At 56.5% G+C, this 23053-nt stretch overlaps 1 protein-coding gene across 1 annotated transcript in view; it reads right to left on the reverse strand.

Annotated features, from left to right (window-relative positions):
* Positions 1-23053, reverse strand: part of LOC133351049 (uncharacterized oxidoreductase YjhC-like) — a 103586-nt gene that overhangs the window by 17368 nt on the left and 63165 nt on the right. The window contains exon 3 of the mRNA XM_061565936.1: positions 6375-6459. Within this exon, the coding sequence (XP_061421920.1) occupies positions 6375-6459 (85 nt within the window). The remainder of the gene's footprint in view (positions 1-6374; positions 6460-23053) is intronic.

Consider the following 23053-nt stretch of genomic DNA (forward strand, 5'->3'; position numbering starts at 1 on the left):
GCTAAATGCTTTCAAGCTATCAATTCCGGTTCAGTGATTCAGCACTTGCTCTATTACTATAGTACTATACCACCTCCAACTTTTATGAACGACTGGGTGATTAAGGTTAGCGATTTGTCGTATTATCTGGCTGTATAGCAAATTAACAAATACAACTGACTTAACCATGCAAGCTAAAAATGTGTGTTTTAAAATGTATCTGTTTTGTTCACGTAGGGCCCCTTAATAACATCATACGCTATAGGCCGCGCACTAGCTGCATCCGGCACTGTTCAGAGTCGGCGTAATTGGCGAGTTTTTGTCGAGTTTTTGACGAGCGGTGACACTTGAATATCGCGCAACGCACGCGCCACGCAGCGGCGCTTCGCTTTCCACCGCAGCGATGTGGCAAAGTGTCGTGTTGTTTGTTGTTGTTTGGTGTTGTTTGTTGTTGTTTGGTGTTGTTTGGTGTTGTTTGGTGTTGTTTGGTGTTGTTTGGTGTTGTTTGGTGTTGTTTGACTTGCCTTTGTTGTCGTGAGTGCGACGAGAGTGAGAGAGTGTGGCGGTGTGTGTGTGTGGCGGGGTGAGTGTGAGGGCGTGTGAGTGTGGTGGTGTGTGCGAGTGTGAGAGTGCGTGAGGGTTTGAGTGTTACAATGTGACAATGTGGTGGTGTGTGAGTATTTTGAGTGTGGTGGTGTGTGTTTGTGTGAGTATTGGTGTGTGTGTAGGTGAGGACACGGGGTGTGTGTGTGTAGGTGGGGACACGTGGTGTGTGTGTAGGTGAGGACACGTGGTGTGTGTGTAGGTGGGGACACGTGGTGTGTGTGTAGGTGGGGACACGGGGTGTGTGTGTGTGTAGGTGAGCACACGTGGTATGTGTGTGTGTAGGTGGGGACACGTGGTGTGTGTGTAGGTGAGGACACGGGGTGTGTGTGTGTGTGTAGGTGGGGACACGTAGTGTGTGTGTGTAGGTGGGGACACGTGGGGTGTGTGTAGGTGGGGACACGTGGTGTGTGTGTGTGTAGGTGAGGACACGTGGTGTGTGTGTGTGTAGGTGAGGACACGTGGTGTGTGTGTGTGTAGGTGAGGACACGTGGTATGTGTGTGTGTAGGTGAGGACACGTGGTGTGTGTGTGTGTGTAGGTGAGGACACGTGGTGTGTGTAGGTAAGGACACGTGGTGTGTGTGTGTAGGTGGGGACACGTGGTGTGTGTGTGTGGGTGAGGACACGGGGTGTGTGTGTGTGTAGGTGAGGACACGGGGTGTGTGTGTATGTAGGTGGGGACACGTGGTGTGTGTGTGTGTATAGGTGGGGACACGTGGTGTGTGTGTGTGTGTAGGTGAGGACACGGGGTGTGTATGAAACCGGACGGGTGGGATCCACATTCTTCTGGGCCAGCAGGCCGTGAGAGGCATCTTTAAACACAAAGGCAAAGATCCCCCGCATAGCCTTGAACATTCTGTTGGGGCAAGTGCACCTGTGAAGAAGACCGGCACGGCGGCACACGAGGGGATGGGTGGCCAGCACCACGGCCGGACGCCTTTGTCTCCCCATCGCTGATGTTGTTACACAGTGCACCACCAGGTACTCGTCAATCCTGAGTAGGCCTCGGGCTATGGCTGCAAATTCATCGGTAGAGGCAGATGAACACTGTGCACCGTGGGTGGGTCACCTGTGTAGAGTCAGATGAACAATGTGGTTGAGATGTTAACCATCTCACCTGGTATACAGGAGGTCGTGGGTTCGATCCCAATCCTGGATTATTCTCCGGGTCCTCCGGGTTTTCCCTCCACATTTAGAATCAACATCACGCGTTTTGAGAATGTGGCTGCTATAAACGTCCACGTGATAAGCCACTTCGTTGAGCTATCGCTTGTGGCCCAGGTCGCTTCTGAAAAAAGAGCTACATAGCTCAGTGGGGCCTTACCTGGTACATTAACACATTTTGAGTTTTCAATCTCGATTTGAAGCTTTCGTGACTGCAGGAATCCATACTCTTTGGTTCTTTCGGTAAAGTCACGTAGGTAGAAAATATACCTACGTGACTTTACCGAAAAACCAAAGAGTATGTTGAGTTTTCGTTTTTTTATATATCTCCAGACCCGCCTCCCCACTGACGCCCACTCTTCTGGGGTGTACAATGATCAAGGAATACTGATGGGCCGCGAGAGCGCGTATTGCTCTTTGAAGAGCGGCATCACGCGGCTCCTCCAGCGGTCTCCCATCGCACTCCGCGTGCCACGGGACTCTCTCTCTCTCATCCCATCACAAATCACCTTGCCTACGGAGCACTGTGTGTACAACTAGCAGGTTGATATCAGGTGGCGTTTGGGGCGATGTGGCCCCCTTCTTCACAGCACACACAGAGAGAGACAGAGGCCAGAGAGGTGATTATTTCATTTGTGGAGTTCAGAGGCCAATTGAACGGGGCATTGCTTGGGGGATTTATAGCGAGGCCCAATGGTTCCCCGCACTCTCACTAAGCCGTGATATCGGTGCACGCTGTGCAGCTTTACTACATCCTACTCCACGGACTTGAAGTGCCACTCCTTGGTGCCCTTTCATGGCTGTGGAAGAAGCGCGGCGCAAAGACAAAGATCCCCCGTGTAGCCTAAACAGGCTGTTGGGGCAAGTGCTGTTAGCGAGTAGCGCCGATGAAGGCCAGCACGGCACACGAGGGGTGAGGTGGCCAGCATCACGCCCAACCGCCTTTGTCTCCCCAGTGGCGATGTTTACACACCGCACCAGGTACTCATTTCAGACTCAGTCGACCTAGGGGAGGCCCAGGACCGGTTCAGATAATCGTCACCAGTGTTGGCCGTGAGCGGGAATCAAACTCGGGTCGCCAGGTTCGCAGCGCAGCGCGATAACCGCTACACTACCGCTCCCCACTACACACATACACGCGTACACACACACGTACACACACGTACACACACACACGTACACACACACGCACGTACACACACACGTACACACACACGCGTACACACACACACACGTACACACACACACACGCGTACACACACGCGTACACACACACACACACGCGTGCACCCATTGCTCTTCAACAATAAAGGGTAGTGCCGGCAGGGCATCATGGGCTGTCGTTAAACGCCTCTGCCAGCCCACGTATCGCGCCAAAGTTCGTCTCTGCCGGTTTGAAGGGAGTCCAGCAGAGGGCATTTGGCCTACTCCTCCACACTGGCGAGACGTCTCGGGAAGGGACGGGAGTTCCCACGCTTCGCCCCGCCACGAGGTGAGGGAGCGGCGGGCGAGTTTAAGAACCTCGCACCGTCGAATCGACCGCCGCTCCAGGACAGGAACGTGCGGTCAGGGGAGGCAGGGGAGTCAGAGCCTCACCTGACATACTCCAATGAGAATAGCTGTTACAAAAAAAATATATTAAGATGTTTCCACTGATCTGTGTTACAAATGTAATTTCTGTACGATTCCAATCATTTTTATAGTCAAAATCGCCAACCCCTGAGTAACTGGATGGAGCGCGGGCAATAAGCGTGTGCCTGTTACTATCTCAGTATGTCACCAATGTAATGTTTGTAGACCCTTTCATTTCATGTCCTCGCCTTCCATACTCCAGGTAACTTATTTCACGTATGTGTATAAAAACATTTAGGCTCGCTGGTCTCGTCATGAAACTGCAATGAAAAAGCACCAGGGGAGGCAGCTATCACATCTGCCTCACTGAGGGGGACGTGTCTAACACGCCCCCTCAGTGAGGCCACGCCCCTCCATGAGACCACGCCCCCCTCGGTGTGTTAATCTGGCTCTGACACGAGCCAGTGCCTCCCCAGCCATTGACCCCACCGCACGTCACTGAGCTCCAAGAGATCCAGCGACCGCTGAATTGGTTGCAGGCCCAGCGTGCCGACCGTGACACCAGGGGCCACGCATCTCTCCCCTCGAGCAGAAGTCGCGCGCTGGATACAACCGCAATAGCAAATCGTGCTTTGTGCCACTTTGATCTTTACCAGTGTGGTATCGATCGCTGAATTTGAATGTGGGATTGAAATTGAGGGACTACTGCTGTGTTGTTGTGTTGGTGTGGGACTGTTGTTGTTGTTGTTGTTGTTTTGCTGCCTAGCCCAGGCTTGCATTGGGTGTCGACAAATCGGCAGGAATCGATGTACTTACGCGATCATTTATTTGTAAGTATTTATTTTTAGTGATTTGTTGACTTCTCTGAGGCTTTGCCCTGCCGTCGTGTGTTTGTTTGCTGTTGCCAACGTTCTGTCCCCGTGCACCCTACCGGGCATCTGTGAAAAAGAGCTTCATAGCTCATCGGATCCCCCCCCCCCCCCACCAGGATAAATAAAGATCCTGATTCCGATCTCGACCTGGCCTGGCAGGCGATATCAAGGCAGCGGAGAGCCGGGCGAGCTCCACGCAGCGAATTACCCGCCGGTGTTGTGTGCGGTCAGGAGACAGAGGCAAGGTCACCGGAATTGCAACGCGTGGCAGTGTAGCACGTGACGACGGCTGTCTCAGGGCACGTCCATAGATGACGTCACGCGATTTTGGACGATTTTTGACCCCCCTCGTCACATGGCGTCACAAAAAGTCAGACCCCCCCCCCCTCAAATATGACGTCACAAAAAATAAAACATGCCTCAAATCGCTTTAAACTATTGTCATTGTAGTGCGTATTTAATGTGGCGCTGCACTCTGATGTTGTAGGAAAAAACATTTATTAAAAAGTCTATTAAATTAAGTAGAACGTGTTGTCTATATTTATTTAAAGTTGCGCATTTTGATGTGACGTCACATTTCTCAACACCCCCCCCCTCGTCACACATCGCCACAAATGTCTGACCCCCCCCCCCAGGTGCGTGACGTCATTTATGGACGGCCCCTCACCACGCACGCGACGGTGCCTTATATATTTATATATTTACGCGATCTAACCCAAAAAAACACCTGTATTATGTACGTAGGAGTATGTCGGAGCCAGACGTGAGCATGTAGGAGTACGTGGGAGTGTACGCAGGAGTGTACTTGAGTGCACACCGTAGGAGCCGCACGTGTGGGGCGCAGCGCTGCACTGGTGATGGCACTGCGACCCAGCTGAGATTTCGTGGCCACGCGTAACATCGGTGGCAATCGTCTAGAACTGGTGGGTGCCCGGGGGGGCCTCTTGCTCGGTCAATTTGGCCTTCAGTGAATGTGCCAGTGTGCGTTGTGTGAAGAGTCAGTCGACCCACGGCACCTGGGTCTGCCCCGTAACCTTGTGTCAGCGGGCGTTCGACGCTTCACGTGGCTTCAACATGCACATGGCCTGGCACAAGCGCCGTGGTGATGTCACCGCCACTTAATGGCCGATGGCGGTTGTTGTTTTTGTCGTGTGAAGAGTGCCCTTATCAGGCTAAAACCAACTTGGTTGAGGTTCGGAGACCCGTAGCCACTCGAGGCCATCGCTGCCAGGGCCAAACCTCCCAGCGGCGATAACTACAGAGTGGCTGCCTCCAACGCGCCCACACGCATATATAGATTGAGTTATGCATGTTGAACTTCTTTTGCACCGTGCGTAGCCAACCGTGCCAATCAGAGGTGCGGGGGAAGGACAACAAACTAAACACAAAAAGCAGTTCTAAAGAATTTGTTTAAAAAATTCTAGATTTAAAAGTGCAAAGCTCCAGTGACTTCCTAATATCATTATAGTCATCAGCCATGACCTATCCACAGTTTGATGAAGGCCACAGGCTCGCAATGCAGTCATCCTTCTGTAATCCACGGGCCCATTTAATCGCCCCACCTCGATGGCCGTGCCCTATGGTGCGACCCCTCCTTTGGCCGTGACGTGTCTCTCCGGCCCAAGCCCAGCAGGCCACCCCTGGCACGGGAGGCGATTGCTGTTCCGTGCGTCTCAGTGGGTTCGTTTCACCTCCCGGTAGGAACGAGGGTGCAACAATTTACTTTCCTCAACAGTCAATAATCGCGTCTCTGACTTGATTGTGTTCCCCAATCCATGTGCTTGCTCCTCTCCCTGTATTCTCGGTGTAATTCGAAGGCTGCTCATGACCTCGTGTGTGGATCTGTGTTTATTACTCAGGGCAGGCAGCGGGAGTGGAGTCGTTAGCCCGCTGTGCTACAAACCCCAGCGGCCCCAGTTCAATTCCCACTCAGGGTCAACAACCAGTGACGATTATCTGAACCGGTCCTGGGCCTCCCCTCGGTCGACTCAACCGTAAACGGGTACCGGGTGCGATGTGCAAAACATCAACACTGGAGAGACAAAAGCAGCCGGGCGTGGTGCTGGCCACCCACCCCCTCGTGTGCCATTCCGGCCTTCATAGGCGCTCGCGAACAGCACTTGACCCAACAGCCTGTCAAGGCTCCACGGGGGATCTTTGTCTTTGTGTGTGCCTGTACTCACCAGTGAACACGCTGCTCTTCTCCAAGCCGTGCTCCCTCTGAAACTGCGTTCTTGCGAAGAGTCGTGGGTCCGCGATGCCGACCACCTGCCCCCGCGCGCAGACAAAGACAAAGATCCCCCGTGAGGCCTTAACAAACTGTTGGGGCAAGTGCTGCTAGCGAGTAGCACCTATGAAGGCCGGCACGGCACACGAGAGGGTGGGTGGCCAGCACCACGCCCAGCCACCTTTGTCTCCCCAGTGGTGATATTTACACACCGCCACCAGCTACTCAATGGAGGCTGAGTTGCCTAGGGGAGGCCCAGGACCGGTTCAGATAATCATCACCGGTGTTAACCGTGAGCGGGAATCGAACTCGGGTCACCGGGTTCGTAGCGCGGCGCGCTAACCGCTGCGCCACCGCTCCCTGCGCGTACACACGCACGCGACGCACGCGTCACGCACGCGGCTCCACAATGACTCGGCCCAGTGCTCCCTCACCATTGTGACTTTGCTTCTTTAGCCATGAAAGCTTCGTTGAGTCTCACAATTCCTTTTCAGGGGGGTCCTGCCAAGTTTTTGTCGCAGTAGCCTGGCGATGCTGCAGCTACCTGTCATCCCATTTGAGTCATTTGCAGGCAAATTTGCAGCGTTGGAACGTTTTTGGCCAATACCGGTCGCATTCTTACGTTTTTATTTTTTTATCTGCGTTGAGTTTTTTTTTTGGTCGTTTGCCGTCGTCCGTTAATCTCGCTCGGCCAGACGGACGCGGGTGTAGCGAACCGCGCGCCCCGAGGGCCCCCGAGTGAGCCTCACAACGCGAACACAAACCCACGGCTCCGGCTCCGTGGGAAGACAACGAGGAGCAAAGCGCAGTGACCATCGGCGGCGCTCGACTCGCGCGTCGCACGCTCCACCCCGACTGAGAGGCTCTACTCAGCCGAGACAACAACAACAACGACAACAACAACAACGCGTGGCTGGCGGAGTCTGCGATGATCCCAAACAGATGACTGGTAAAATAAAAAATGACTTAGTATTTATAGTGATTTGATTACCTTTCATATACTTTGCACTTTCTATCATTGTGGTTGTTTGTTGTTGTTTGTTGTTGAAACTGTCTGACCCCGTGCCCCGACTGGGCATCTGTGAAAGAGCTTCATAGCTCATCGGATTTCTGCAGGATAAATAAAGATTCTGACTGGGCAGATGAACGTCCGAGCAGCTGAAAGTCGCTTCCCAGTAAACGTGCCAACACTAATCCAGCGATGACGACCACGACCATGACGACGGTGTCGGTGATGACGATATTGCCGATGATTAGCGGCTCAGCAGCACCTTTGGCTGCAATTGCTCTCCAATTGCTCTCTTTTCTCCAAACTGCCAAAACACTTTCATCACGACACACCGCCCCTGCTGCCGCCGCCGCCGATGATGGCGACGATGACGACTACGATGACTTCAAAGGGCTACAGAGTCGCGCCGCGATTGCCGGAGCCCATCCGCTGCGCTCGCAAAACCCCAAAGAAACCCGCGGATGAAATTAGGTGCGAAAATCGGGAGCGTCTCTCCTGCCAACGCGACCGCAACAACAACAAAATACGCCCCCGCCCCGCCAAGCCCACCACACCACACCAGGCTCTCGAGTTGGTATCGCCGAGCCGCGGCCACGGAGCCGAGATTTTTGAGCCCCAAATCGAGGGGAAGCAAAGTGGCTCTTGTGTCGTTGGAAACTCGCAAAAATCTGGGTCAAGTCGCGCGCCGCGTGCGTGCGTGCATCGGGTGACGTATAACCGCCCAAAGTGCCACCTCACGGCACGGCCACGCGTCTGCCGAGCGTATTTGCTGCACGCATTCGCTGCCTATGTAAGCCGCTTCCTGTGGTTGCCTGGCCTGGGCCGTGGGGGTTGGCGAGAGGGGGGCGGCCTGCTGACGGAGGTGGCGGAGGTGAGGGAAGGGAGGCTCGTCGACGTTCGACAAGGGGGGACGCACCTCTGATTAGCACGGTTGGCTACGCGCAATGCGAAATAAATTCAACGTGCATGACACATATACGGCCAGATAAAGAGGGTAGCGGAAAGAGACCCCGCAAACTCCAAATATACAGCAGCAGGCGTCAAGGTCGGGATCGAACCCACGACCTCTTTGCATACCAGACGAGGTAGTTAACATCTCCTAGCCACGGAGGGCCCAGGTTTTGGGTCCATTCTTGGGGCGGCTCAACCTGGGCCCAGTCGGCCGTGAGGTCGCTCCGGAAAGGAGGCAACAGATCCCACGTGGAGGCAGTAGGTCCCACGTGGAGTCAGTAGATCCCACGTGGAGTCAGTAGATGCCACGTGCCTCGCAACAGCATCTTGGCTCCGCGACGCGGCAGTGGAGGCCGGGGCTTAGCGGCCCGAGGGGTAACGGCATCGATGTTTTTTTGGCACAATCAAACTCTCGCGCGGAGGCATTGTGCTCTAATATCCTGCTCACAGAATCGAGGCCATTGTTTGTCGCTGCCACCCACTCCCAACAATGAGCCACTCAATCCCTCTTCCTGCCGTGGCCGATGAAGCGAATTTGTTCGTTCTCGTCGCTGCCCCCGTGTGATTTGCTTGCGGGCTGCACGTGCGAACTGCTGATTCGTTACCTCCTGCTGTGGGGTGGAGAACGCGACCACAAGCCACGGCCACTGCGATGGTGGAGCGAGCGATGGATCAGTGGTGGAGCGAACGATGGATCAGTGGTGGAGTGAGCGATGGATCAGTGGTGGAGCGAGCGATGGATCAGTGGTGGAGTGAGCGATGGATCAGTGGTGGAGCGAGCGATGTTATCAGTGGTGGAGCGAGTGATGTTATCAGTGGTGGAGTGAGCGATGGATCAGTGGTGGAGTGAGCGATGGATCAGTGGTGGAGCAAGTGATGGATCAGTGGTGGAGTGAGTGATGGATCAGTGGTGGAGCAAGCGATGGATCAGTGGTGGAGCGAGCGATGGATCAGTGGTGGAGCGAGCGATGGATCAGTGGTGGAGCGAGCGATGTTATGAATGGTGAAGGGAGTGATGTTACCTGTGATGGAGTTAGTAAAGGATCAATAGTGGAGTGAGCGATGGATTAGTGATGGAGCGGTGGTGGTGCGAGCGATGGATGACGCACAAAGACAAAGATCCCCCGAAAAGCCTGTAACAGACTGTAGGGACTGTAGGGGCAAGTGCTGTTAGCGAGCACCTATGAAGGCCGGCACGGCACACGAGGGGGTGGGTGGCCAACAACACGCCCGGCCGTCTTTGTCTCCCTAGTGGTGATGCTTACACACCGCACCAGGTACTCATTTGAGGCTGAGTCGACCTAGGGGAGGCCCACGACCGGTTCAGATAATGGTCACCGGTGTTGGCCGTGAGCCTAGACTCACTGTTCAAGGTCCTTAGAAACATCCTCCTAAGGTTCAGCCTCCATTTCTCCCCGACGGTCCTCATATTTGGACACCCGAATGGCGATGGATCTCAACATCTTCACGGGCTGGTCAACTGGCTCGTCGGCTACGCCAAGCTCGCCATTTACAGGGCGAGGAAGGTGGCCCTGGAGGGGAAACGTCCGGCCAGCAGCCTGGGCATCTTCTGCACTCTGGTCAGTGCCAGTGTGTGGCTGGAGTTCCGGCGTGCACAGCTGACCCACGCCGCGCCGGCCTTCAAGGAGCAGTGGGCGCTGGAGGAGGCCGTGTGCTCAGTGGCAGAAGACGGGGAGCTCTGCATGCAGATCTGAGCTACCGTCGGAGGCCATAGGACTGCGAGGATTGCTGGGTGCAGATGCAGCACTTGTCGTAGTTTTAAAAAATGTAATAAATAAAATTACATAGAAAACAGGGGGAACATAGAGAGAGTAGGGAGAGAGCGGTAGAGAGAGGGGGTAGACTTTACGTTTATACAACTTTTATTGTCGCCAGCACTAACAGCACTGGAGGCGATTCTGATATGAAATACACAAAGTCACCAGCAAACAAATGAAAATAAACGCTACAAATCCACGCGCTGTGGTGCTAAATGCACCGCACACAACACGAAAGAAAAGTCACATGGTAGTGGTGGTCATCGTGCACACCACGGTGACAAGCGAGCGTTTCAGAAGGTGAACACCACGAGGGTGCCGTCCTCGCTGGTACAGAGAGGGGCTTGTCCGGCTCCCCAGCGTTCGAAGAAGACACGCTGCACATCACCGACATGTGTATGGTACATGGCGTGCTCCAGCCGCAAACGCGCCTTGAGCAGGCCTCTGAACACTGGAAGCACGGATCATCCGTCAGTGTCACCTTCCAGCATCGTTTTTCTCGTTCTGTACACCGCCATCTTCGCCTGAGGACAGGCGAAGTTGGCGAGGTCATGACGCTTGTTAGCCAGGTAAGGCACCCATATACGAAGCTGCTGTTGTAGATGGGCACCCCCAGTTTCCTGAAGATGTCCCCCAAAAGGCGGAACATTGGTTTGAGCCGCTGGCAGTGTAAGTATTGGTGGGGCAGATCCTCCCTGGCACAGCAGGAAATGCACAAGTCTGTTACCCCTGGCGAGATGCGGCTCAGCCACACGGCCGATGGCAACGTGCAGTGTGCCAACCTCCACTGGAGGTCACCGCAGCGTTTGGCTACGGGAGACTTGTACATTTGTTTCCACTGAAGGGCAGCTGCAATGAGGGGAGAGAAATGGTATCTTCATTTTGTGTCTGGTAGGTTGGCCAGGTAGAGAGATGGGGTAAAGAGAGAGAGAGAGGGGGTAGAGAGATAGGGAAGGGATAAGGAGAAGCGGAGCGTGCTTCTTCGTGTTGGTGTTTGTGTCTACGAAGAAAGTAGCACAGATTGATTTAAAAAGGGGGGGGGGCACATAAAACAAATCAAGAAAAAAACCTAAAAAACGACATGATGAACAAAGCAAAGTGCCGACTAAACCGAGCATCTGCTTGATTCCTCTGATCGTAAAAAAGAGAGGAGAGAGAAACTTGTAAACAACTTTTATTGCCGCCAGCAGCAGCACTGGAGGCGATTTCTATATGAAACACAAAGTCACCAGCAACAAAAATAACCAAACACAATTGAAAAAACACACTCGCTGCGGCACGTGGCGCTACACGCGCCGCGCACAACAACAGCGAGCACGTTAGAAGGTGAAAAGGAGAGTGCCGTTCACGCCGATACAGAGCCCTTTTCTGACCCCCCCCCCCCCCCCCCCAGCGTTCGAAGAAGACGAGCGAGAGAGAGGGAGAGAGTGGGAGGAGGAGAGAGAGTGGGGAGAAGGGGGCAGAGAGGGCGAGAGAGAGAGACGGTAAGACAGAGAGAGCGTGAGAGAGGGAGACGGGGGGGGGTGAGATAAAGGTGAAGAGAGTGTAGAGTGAGAAGAGAGAGTGGGAGAGAGGAAAATGGGGTGGGGGGTGGGGGTAGAGAAACAGAGGGAGAGCGGGACAGATAAAAGGGTGGTGGGGGAGAGATTGGAAAGAGCGCGAGCGAGTGAGATAAGGCAAGAGGGGGAGAGAGGGAGGGAGGGAGGGTGGTGGGGGAGAGAACGAGGGTGAGAGATACGAGGGGCGAGCGAGCTTGGATTCCTTCCTCAGGCGAGGTGAGCGCGATCTGCCTGCTGCGAGCCGCGCGTGCAGCAGGGGATGATGATGATGATGACCTTCACGTCGCTCGGATGACCTTCACGTCGCTCGGGGTCACAGCAAGGTGACGGCTGCCGGCCGTGGACGAGGCCTAGGAACACCGGCGCGCACGCCGCCCTTGCAGCGTGCAGCGTGTCGCCCTCGCTGCACGCTACAAGGGCGACACGCCGCCCTTGCAGCGTGCAGCGTGTCGCCCTGGCTGCACGCTGCAAGGGCGACACGCCGCCCTTGCAGCGTGCAGCGTGTCGCCCTCGCTGCACGCTGCAAGGGCGACACGCCGCCCTTGCAGCGTGTCGCCCTGGCTGCACGCTGCAAGGGCGACACGCCGCCCTTGCAGCGTGCAGCGTGTCGCCCTGGCTGCACGCTGCAAGGGCGACACGCCGCGCACTTGCAGCGTGCAGCGTGTCGCCCTGGCTGCACGCTGCAAGGGCGACACACCGCACTTGCAGTGCGCAGCGTGTCGCCCTGGCTGCGCACTGTCAGGGCGACACGCCACCCTTGCAGCGTGCAGCGTGTTTCTAAATGTGGAGGGAAACACCGGAGGAGCCGGAGATAAATCCACGCCACCACGGGGAGAGGGACACACAAACTCCAAATATACAGCAGCAGCAGGCGTCAGGGTCGGGATCCAACCCACGACCTCCTGTAGACCAGGCGAGGTAGTTAACATCTCCTAGCCACCGTGGCGCCCTTTTGTTACAGGAGCTGACGGCGGTGTAGTGGTGGTAGGAGTCATGATTATGCATGCGAGTGTGGGGGTCACAGGTGAACAGGGAGGTCAGCCTGTTAGTGACCAACACGTGTAACATGCTGTGTGTGTGTACACTCTGTGTGTGTGTGTACTCTGTGTGTGTACTCTGTATGTGTGTACTCTATGTGAGTGTACTCTGTGTGTGTGTACTCTGTATGTGTGCTCCGCTGTGTGTACTCTGTGTATGTGTACTGTGTGTGTGTACTCTGTATGTGTGTGTGCTCTGCTGTGTCTATTCTGTATGTGTGTACTGTATGTGTGTACTTTGTGTGTGTGTAGTCTGTGTGTGTGTACTCTGTGTGAGTGTACTCTGTATGTGTGTACTGTGTGTGTACTCTGTGTGTGTACTCTGCTGCTGTGTGTACTCTGTGTGTGTGTACTCTGCTGTGTGTGTACTCTGTGTGTGTATACTCTGCTGTGTGTACTCTGTGTGTGTGTACTCTGCTGTGTGTGTACTCTGCTGTGTGTACTCTGTGTGTGTACTCTGTGTGTGTGTACTCTGTGTGTGTGTACTCTGTGTGTGTACTCTGTATGTGTGTACTCTGTGTGTGTACTGTGTGTATGTACTCTGTATGTGTGTGTGCTCTGTGTGTGTACTCTGTGTGTGTACTCTGTGTGTGTACTCTGTATGTGTGTACTCTGTGTGTGTACTGTGTGTATATACTCTGTATGTGTGTGTGCTCTGCTGTGTCTATTCTGTATGTGTGTACTGTATGTGTGTACTTTGTGTGTGTGTAGTCTGTGTGTGTGTACTCTGTATGTGTGTACTCTGTGTGCGTGTTCTCTTTGTGAGTGTGTACTCTGTATGTGTGTACTATGTATGTGTGTATTCTGTATGTGTGTACTCTATGTGAGTGTGTACTCTATGTGAGTGTGTACTCTGTATGTGTGTACTCTGTATGTGTGTATTATATGTGAGTGTGTACTCTGTGTGTACTCTATGTGAGTGTGTACTCTGTATGTGTGTACTCTGTATGTGTGTATTATATGTGAGTGTGTACTCTGTGTGAGTGTGTACTCTGTGTGTACTCTATGTGAGTGTGTACTCTATGTGAGTGTGTACTCTATGTGAGTGTGTACTCTGTGTGAGTGTGTACTCTGTGTGTACTCTATGTGAGAGTGTACTCTCTGTGTGTGTACTCTATGTGAGTGTGTACTCTGTGAGTGTGTACTCTGTGTGTACTCTATGTGAGTGTGTACTCTGTATGTGTGTACTCTATGTGAGTGTGTACTCTATGTGAGTGTGTACTCTGTGTGAGTGTACTCTGTGTGTGTGTACTCCGCTGTGTGAGCGAGTGAGTGGCCCGCCTGCCCTGCCTCGCCGCTGCCGATTGGCCGCGCTCCGTCCCCCCGTGTGACCCCGAACTGACCTCGGGGTCACACGGGGTCACCGCAGACTAATTTTCTCCCCAGGAGGTTTGGGGCCCACGGGGGCTGTCCGTCTGGCCCCGGGTCCAGCTGTTGCCACCGGGCCGCTGCCGCACGCTCGGGCGGCCCACGTGCCCTGGGGCCGCCTGCAGCGACACGCGTCTCAGCGTGCGCCTGCCTGGGTGCGGCGCCTCCACAGCGCCACTGGGGAGACAAAGGCGGCCGGGCGCGACGCTGCCCACACCACACCCCCGGTCGCGTGGCGTGGCGGCTCTCAGAGGTTGCTGCTCGCAGCGCCTGTCCCCAAGAGGAGGCTGTCTGGGCCACACGGGGGATCTTAGGTACGTTTAGAGTCACGTTGTCAATCCACTGCTGGATGAGGGCCTGCCCATGCCTTGCGGGTCACGTGGCGGGGCGCTGGCCAGCGCCTATTGGTGATGGCCAGGTCAATTCTGAATAAAGAGCTGTGTGGCAGTTCGGGAGTGGGCCTTACCTCGTAAAATAAAATAACAAAAATAGTTTCGCGGTGTTTGGTTTAGTTTAATGTTTGATGGCCGTGGCCGATGCACACAATGGAGACGCTGAACAACGCGCGACTTCAATCGCATCGGCCACTGCGGGTCAGCGACCAGGCGCTCGCGGTCACACAAGCGAGCACGGGGGGGGGGGGGGGGCAGTGCTCCTCTCCGCAGTTCTCAGCCAGGGGTGGAAACTCCACCTTGCTGCGACGGAGACCAGGACATTTGTAAGCAACGAGCCTTTTGTTTTTACTTCGCGCCGAGCGGTGCCAGTCTTATTGACCGTCGATTGATGATGATGATGGTGGTGGTGGTGGGCCAAGTGTGACCACAAGAATATGAACTCTAATTGAAGAGCCGAGTGCTTTTGCCACCACGTCACCCAGCCGGACTTGCTCATCGCAGAAGAGGAATCGAATATCCCCCGGCATCTATCGAGGGCCGAGGGAGAGAGCCAACGCCCCCAATGCTTCTCTCGCATGGGGGCAGCAGCCTGTGCGATGGACCCGGCGAACCCGAGTTCGATTCCTGGCCATGGTTGTTGGCATCAGTGGCGAGCGCTACACGACCCGTTCCTATGCGTCCGTAGTCATGTGTTGAACTTCTTTCGCACCGTACGCAGCCAACCCCGCTAATCGGAGGTGCCGGTAGGGGGGGGGGGACAAACACACCGAACACAAAAAGCAGTGCCCAAAGAAATGAGTTTTCACTCGAGATTTAAAACCCGCGCCGACCAATGTGGTGAATTAAGCTCCAACGAAGCCCCACACGGCGAATAAGGCACGGGGAGGGGACTTCATCAGTGCACGGACACACGGCTGTGCACTTAACAACAACAAAATGTTGCTTCGACCATCTCTTCCCTTCGACGGCTCGCGTGACGTTCACTCCCAGCACGCGCCTCCGCCCCCGCGCAGTCAACCTGCAAAAAGCCGCCACGACGTTTTGTTTCGCCCGCGCGAGCGTGGCCCTCATCCCGCTGACGCGCTCATAATCCGTCCCTTGGAGTTCGTAATTAATTGGGGCGCCGCAAGACGTCCGCCGCCTTTTGCTGTCGTGCAAAGACAAAGATCGCCCCCCCCCCCATAGCCTTCGGGTCATGAGCCAGAGGCAAGAATTGCAACGCCGCGCAGTGACGGTGACGACGGCTCTCTCGCCACGCGCAGTAGCACCTATGAAAGCCGGCACGGCACAAGAGGGGCTAGGAGGTGGCCAGCACCACGCCCGGCCGCTTTTGTCTCCCCAGTGGCGATGTTTGCACACCACACCCGGTACTCATTTTAGACTGAGTCGACCTGGGGGAGGCCCAGAACCGGTTCAGATAATCGTCACCGGTGCGTTGGTGGCCGTGAGCGGGAATCGAACTCGGGCTCGCCGGGTTCGTAGTGCAGCGTAGCGCCGACCGCGCCGACTACCGCTCGCACAAAGGCCAGCCGCCCCCACACACGGGGGGGGGGGGGGGTGGTGTGTGGAAGAGGCGCCGCTGAACGAGCCGAGATCGGCGGCGGCGGCTGCGGCGGCGGGGAGCGCTGTCCACGCGCCGCTGCGTCCGTAAAGAGAGACACGAAGCGTGGCGTTCCGATGCTGCACGGCTCGCGGCTGCGCCAGTTAATTGCTAATTTGCATCTCCTGGAGCAGCAGCGACATCAGTGTAACTCGTTCCCAGTTAATCACGTAGGAGGCTTTCACGGCTAATATTATCCGTGATAAAGGTTTTTTTTGTTAGATCGTATAATATATAATTACGCGATCCCACCCAAAAAAATACTTTGTGGATCACCCTTTCCCGTTCTGATGACGTACATACGTGTAGGTCATCGATTTTTCCGATTCCGTTTCGATGATGCGCACACAATGTACGGAATAATAAAATAACTTTATCCACACCGAGGCTCCCACAAGGCCATGCGGGATGGCGTGCGGCACAGTTTGGCGCCAGCTATCGCAGAGTGTGGCGGTCGTGTCGCTACGGTTCTCTGCGGTGAGTCACGGTGTCTTTAAAAACAGCGGCGCTGCTACGCCGATCGAAATAAAATTAACGCCGATCCGCTTGCGCCGTTACGAGATTTGGCGGTGAACGGGACACCCCCCCTGCAACCTGCAGACGGGAAAGGGGTTAATCGGATCTCGTATTACGCAACTGTCAACTGCAACACGGTATCCATTCGTGCATCGTTCCACTGTAAAACGTAACCGTGAGCTGACCATGTTGCCTGCGTCCGATATCAAACCATGCGTCGTGCACGTGGCACCGACCAGTAGCCCGATGCCGTTCGAGTGAAATCTGGTAAGCGACTGCACTTATATGCGGCGACGGTTAAATGGCCCCAATGAAAACCAATCTATCTCTCCCGAGGGTCCGGTGAAATTAAATTACCGAACGGTGCGTCACGTCGGGGCGGTGCGGGAGCGTGCCACGGTTTCCACGCCACTGCATTCACACACAGAGTACACACACACAGTGTGCTTTGGTGCTACTGCCGGAGAGAGCGGCGGGCACAGCGGGTGGCGACTCCGCAGTAAGCCCAGCGACATCAGTTCAACTCTCGGCCACGGTGAATTTCCGCGACAAATCGTCTGCGAACCAGTCCTGTTGATGCGAATGCACAGACCAGCAACTGCGTACACTGAGCTACACAGCTCTTTTTCAGAAGCGACCTGCCCACAAATGATAGCTCAACGAAGTGGCTTATCACGTGGACATTTATAGCAGCCAAATACTGTAAACGTGTGCTGATTCGAAATGTGGAGGGAAAAATACACACGACCAAGGGGAGAGAGATTCCATCAACTCCGAATGTACAGCAGACATCAGGATTGGGATCGAACCCACAACCTCATGCATACTTGGCGAGGTAACATCTCCTAGCCACCGAGGTCTACAAAGGAATGTAGACCTGCTGGCTAATGTTGCATACACACCGCACCAGCTCCTCATTTAAGACTGAGTCAACCGAGGGGGGGAGGCCCAGGTCCAGTTAAAAAAAAAATGTTCTCACTCTCCGCAGTCGTCAGCTGCGGCGGGGGAATCGACCCCAGGCCGCCAAGATCGCAGCGCTGCGCTAACCACTGTCGCCACCACTCTGCGTAACCACATTTTAGCCAAATTTGCACACCACAAATGTTACTCAATCGTGTATTACGCACGGCAAGCGACGATCGCCCGGGGCCCTACGGGGCGGACTCACAGCACAGGCCCCTACGGGGCGGACTCACAGCCCGGGGCCCTACGGGGTGGACTCACAGCCCCAGGGCCCTACGGGGTGGACTCACAGCCCCGGGGCCCTACGGGGTGGACTCACAGCCCCAGGGCCCTACGGGGTGGACTCACAGCCCCAGGGCCCTACGGGGTGGACTCACAGCCCCGGGCCCTACGGGGCGGACTCACAGCCCCGGGGCCCTACGGGGTGGACTCACAGCCCCGGGGCCCTACGGGGTGGACTCACAGCCCCAGGGCCCTACGGGGTGGACTCACAGCCCCGGGGCCCTACGGGGCGGACTCACATTCCCGGGGCCCTACGGGGTGGACTCACAGCCCCGGGGCCCTACGGGGTGGACTCACAGCCCCGGGGCCCTACGGGGTGGACTCACAGCCCCGGGGCCCTACGGGGTGGACTCACAGCCCCGGGGCCCTACGGGGCGGACTCACAGCCCCGGGGCCCTACGGGGTGGACTCACAGCCCCGGGGCCCTACGGGGTAGACTCACAGCCCCGGGGCCCTACGGGGCGGACTCACAGCCCCAGGGCCCTACGGGGCGGACTCACAGCCCCAGGGCCCTACGGGGTGGACTCACAGCCCCGGGGCCCTACGGGGTGGACTCACAGCCCCGGGGCCCTACGGGGTGGACTCACAGCCCCGGGGCCCTACGGGGCGGACTCACAGCCCCAGGGCCCTACGGGGTGGACTCACAGCCCCGGGGCCCTACGGGGTGGACTCACAGCCCCGGGGCCCTACGGGGCGGACTCACAGCCCCAGGGCCCTACGGGGCGGACTCACAGCCCCAGGGCCCTACGGGGTGGACTCACAGCCCCGGGGCCCTACGGGGTGGACTCACAGCCCCGGGGCCCTACGGGGTGGACTCACAGCCCCGGGGCCCTACGGGGCGGACTCACAGCCCCAGGGCCCTACGGGGTGGACTCACAGCCCCGGGGCCCTACGGGGTGGACTCACAGCCCCGGGGCCCTACGGGGTGGACTCACAGCCCCGGGGCCCTACGGGGTGGACTCACAGCCCCGGGGCCCTACGGGGTGGACTCACAGCCCCGGGGCCCTACGGGGTGGACTCACAGCCCCGGGGCCCTACGGGGCGGACTCACAGCCCCGGGGCCCTACGGGGTGGACTCACAGCCCCGGGGCCCTACGGGGCGGACTCACAGCCCCGGGGCCCTACGGGGCGGACTCACAGCCCCGGGGCCCTACGGGGTGGACTCACAGCCCCGGGGCCCTACGGGGTGGACTCACAGCCCCGGGGCCCTACGGGGCGGACTCACAGCCCCGGGGCCCTACGGGGCGGACTCACAGCCCGGGGCCCTACGGGGTGGACTCACAGCCCCGGGGCCCTACGGGGCGGACTCACAGCCCCGGGGCCCTACGGGGCGGACTCACAGCCCCGGGGTCCTACGGGGTGGACTCACAGCCCCGGGGCCCTACGGGGCGGACTCACAGCCCGGGGCCCTACGGGGCGGACTCACAGCCCGGAGCCCTACGGGGCGGACTCACAGCCCGGAGCCCTACGGGGCGGACTCACAGCCTGGAGCCCTACGGGGCGGACTCACAGCCTGGGGCCCTACGGGGCGGACTCACCGCCCGGAGCCCTACGGGGCGGACTCACAGCCCGGGGCCCTACGGGGCGGACTCACAGGCCTGGGGCCCTACGGGGCGGACTCACAGCCCGGGGCCCTCTTGCGAATGAGACTTCCTCCTCAACGTGCCCGGCCTCTTCGAGCCCTCGCCCGGTCAAGCGGAGCAAAATGAACCTGAACGAAAGGGCGCGGAGGCGCGCAAACACGGAGAGCCACCAAGTGACACGGCTGCCGGCAACACGGCCACGAGACGAGGGGGGAGTGGGGAACGGGGGGGGGGGGGGCACTCGAGCGGAGCGCCGTGCCAACAGAGGGCCCTGGTCCGCACAGCAGCTGGTGACACCGCGTGCTGTCATTTGTGAATAGCCGGGTGGCTTATGAAATAGAAGAAGCTAATAGCTCTCAGTGGGATTTACCTGGTAAGATAAGAAAAATAGTTTAGTTTTATTTGTATGTTTTTTTATAAGTGTCTAGTTTACCTTTACTTAGCGCCCCTGTCGTGTTGTTGTATTGTTTGTTGTTGTAACGTTCTGACCCGCATCTGTGAATAAAGAGCTTTATAGCTCATCTGATTCCTCCAGTGTCAATAAACATTCTGATTGTGATGCCTCCCGCTGCCCATGCTACGACCGCACCGCTGCTAGTCCCGCGAGCCACTGGCCCGACCACGGTGGCTTATCGGTCGGTACCAGTGAAGGTGAAAAATGCCGACAGTGGTTTTCGCGAAGCGCCCTATCTCTAGATCACAACTTGTACGATAGCAAGGTCAGCGTGGTAGCTCTTTGTAAGAAGCGTGCTGCTAAAGAGAAGGACCGCAGTGCGTTTGATAGGGAATATTGCTTCCGGTAAAAACACAAAAACTAATGTGATATGAAACATCCACGGAAAATGAATGTAAATAGTGAACGTGTCCATAAACAGATGGTATATACGCTAAGTTATCTGGCAATGGTGGACAATGCTCATGGTGGACACTGCCCGTGGTGGATACTTCACATGATGGACCATGGCCATGGTGGACACCGGTAACATGTCTCCCCCGGGGGTACCAGCCAAACCCCCCCCCCTTGGCTCGCGGGATAATACCGGCAATGTCCACGTTGTACCGCCACCCGCACTCCACCGTCCACGTGGGGCTCACTTCCCGCCGATCTGCAATTCAATCCTCGCCCCGGAGAGGGCGCGTGCTGTGTGGGGAGCTCCCTCCCTCTCTCGCGCTCTCTGCCTCTCTCTATCTGCCTCTATCTGCCTCTCTCTCTGTCTCTCACGATCCGCGGGGAGAGTTCACCCCGGCGGTCGTCGCTCGGCCGTGAGTGCCGGGCGCCGCCAAGGCGCGGTTCCGATTTCACAGACGATGTCTCGTGATGCAGCTCCGTAGCCTGACCTTGTTCAAACGGGGCGGGCTAAGCAACCTCTGGCTCCCTCGACGGTACGGGGCTAACGCCCCAGTAATTATCGAATTGTTGGGCCATCTTAGGCCACTGTTGGGTCAACGTTGGGCCACTGTTGAGCCACTGCTGGCCCAACGTTGGCCCAACGTTGGCCCAACGTTGGGCCACTGTTGGGCCACTGTTGGGTCAACGTTGGGCCACTTTTGGGTCAACGTTGGGCCACTTTTGGGCCACCGTTGGGTCAATGTTAGGCCACTGTTGGGTCAACGTTGGGCCACTGTTGGGTTAACGTTGGGTCAACGTTAGGCCACTGTTGGGTCAACGTTGGGCCACTGTTGGGTCAATGTTGGGCCACTGTTGGGTCAACGTTAGGCCACTGTTGGGTCAACGTTGGGTCACTGTTGGGTCAACGTTGGGCCACTGTTGGGTTAAAGTTGGGCCACTGTTGGGCCACTGTTGAGTCAACGTTAGGCCGCTGTTGGGCCACTGTTGGGCCACTGTTGAGTCAACGTTGGGCCACTGTTGGGTCAACGTTGGGCCACTGTTGGGTCAACATTGGGCTACTGTTGAGTCAACGTTGGGCCACTGTTGGGCCACTGTTGAGTCAACGTTAGGCCGCTGTTGGGCCACTGTTGAGTCAACGTTGGGCCACTGTTGGGCCACTGTTGGGTCAACATTGGGCCACTGTTGAGTCAACGTTGGGCCACTGTTGGGCCACTGTTGGGCCACTGTTGAGTCAACATTGGGCCACTGTTGGGCCAACGTTAGGCCACTGTTGGGCCAACGTTGGGACACTAGCATGCAATGGGGAGCGGTGACGTAGTGGTTAGCACACTGCCCTGCGAACTCGGTTAACATATTAGTGGCGAGTGATATCTGAACTGGTCCTGGTTGCCCCCTCCTTCTCCAACCATAGCACCAAATCCGCACTGACCAGCACGGTGAGGTGCGGTCAAACAACCCCCGCCACGTCCGACGCGGCGTGTGGAGGCCTTCGTCCAGCAGTGGATTGGCAACGCGATGCGTGCAATGGAAGTGGCCCGTGGATACAGCGTCACCCGAGTGCCGGGGCCGCCAGGTGTGGGGTCCTCGTTCTTTTGTTTGGGCAACAAGAGCCACAGGTGCGCAGGGGTGGGCCGCCCGCACCAAAGACAAAGACCCCCCCCCCCCCCCCCGCCCGTGTAACCTTAACAGGCTGTAAGGGACAAGTGCTGTCAGCGAGTAGCAAGGGCTGGATGGCTGAAATGGCGAGAGACGATAATTAACCGGTGTGGTGTGCGATAAGAGGGTCCCAGCTTGGTTGAAGGGAAAAGTGTGTAGTGTTTAGTGTAGTGTATAGTGTAGTGTATAGTGTAGTGTACAGTGTAGTGTATAGTGTAGTGTATAGTGTAGTGTATAGTGTAGTTTCTAGTGTAGTGTATAGTGTATAGTGTAGTTTCTAGTGTAGTGTATAGTGTAGTGTATAGTACAAGACGGTGGTGAGGCCGGTGCTGTTGTATAAGGCCGAGTGCTGGGGCACAAGAAAGAGGGAGGACCACGCTATGGCAGTCGCAGAGATGAGGATGTTGCGATGGATGTTGGGTTCAACAAGGAAGGACACGGGGTGAGAAATGAAGAAGTGAGAGGATGACTCAAGGTGGTGGAAGTCACAGAGAAGATGAGAGAGAGAGGAAAGGCTGTGGGTGTGGTTCGGTCATGTGGAGAGACAACAGGAAAATAATGTGGGTCAGAAGGTGAAAGTGATGCAAGTGGAAGGAAAGAGATCAAGAGGAAGGCAGAAGAAGAGGTGGGTGGGCGATGTGGTGCGATCGGACACGGTGGCCCGAGGAGCGGAGGGAGAGACGGCGCAGGACAGGGCAGCGTGGAGAAGGTTGGCAGGGACAGCGGAGCACCTCCACGTGAGTGGGACAGACGCGTGGAAGAAGAAGAAGAAGAGCGACTATGAAGGTCGGCATGCCGTCACACGAGGGGGTGGGGCGGCCAGCACCACACCTAGTCTCCCACGTGTCCCCATTGGCGATGTTTACGACACACCGCGCCAGCTGCTCAATTTGAGGTTGAGTCGACCTAGGGGATGCCCAGAACCGGCTGGTGTTGGTATGCAGGGCATGGGTTCAATACCGACCCGAATTGGTGAGATGTTAACTACCTCGCCTGGTATGCAGAAAGTCGTGGGTTCGATCCCGACCCTGACACCTGCTGCTGTATATTTGGAGTTTGCGTGTCTCTCTCCCCGTGGTCGCGTGGAT

Source organism: Lethenteron reissneri, chromosome 36, assembly GCF_015708825.2.
Source record: "Lethenteron reissneri isolate LAM-NWPU_2019-01 chromosome 36, ASM1570882v1, whole genome shotgun sequence".
Lineage (NCBI taxonomy): Eukaryota > Metazoa > Chordata > Hyperoartia > Petromyzontiformes > Petromyzontidae > Lethenteron > Lethenteron reissneri.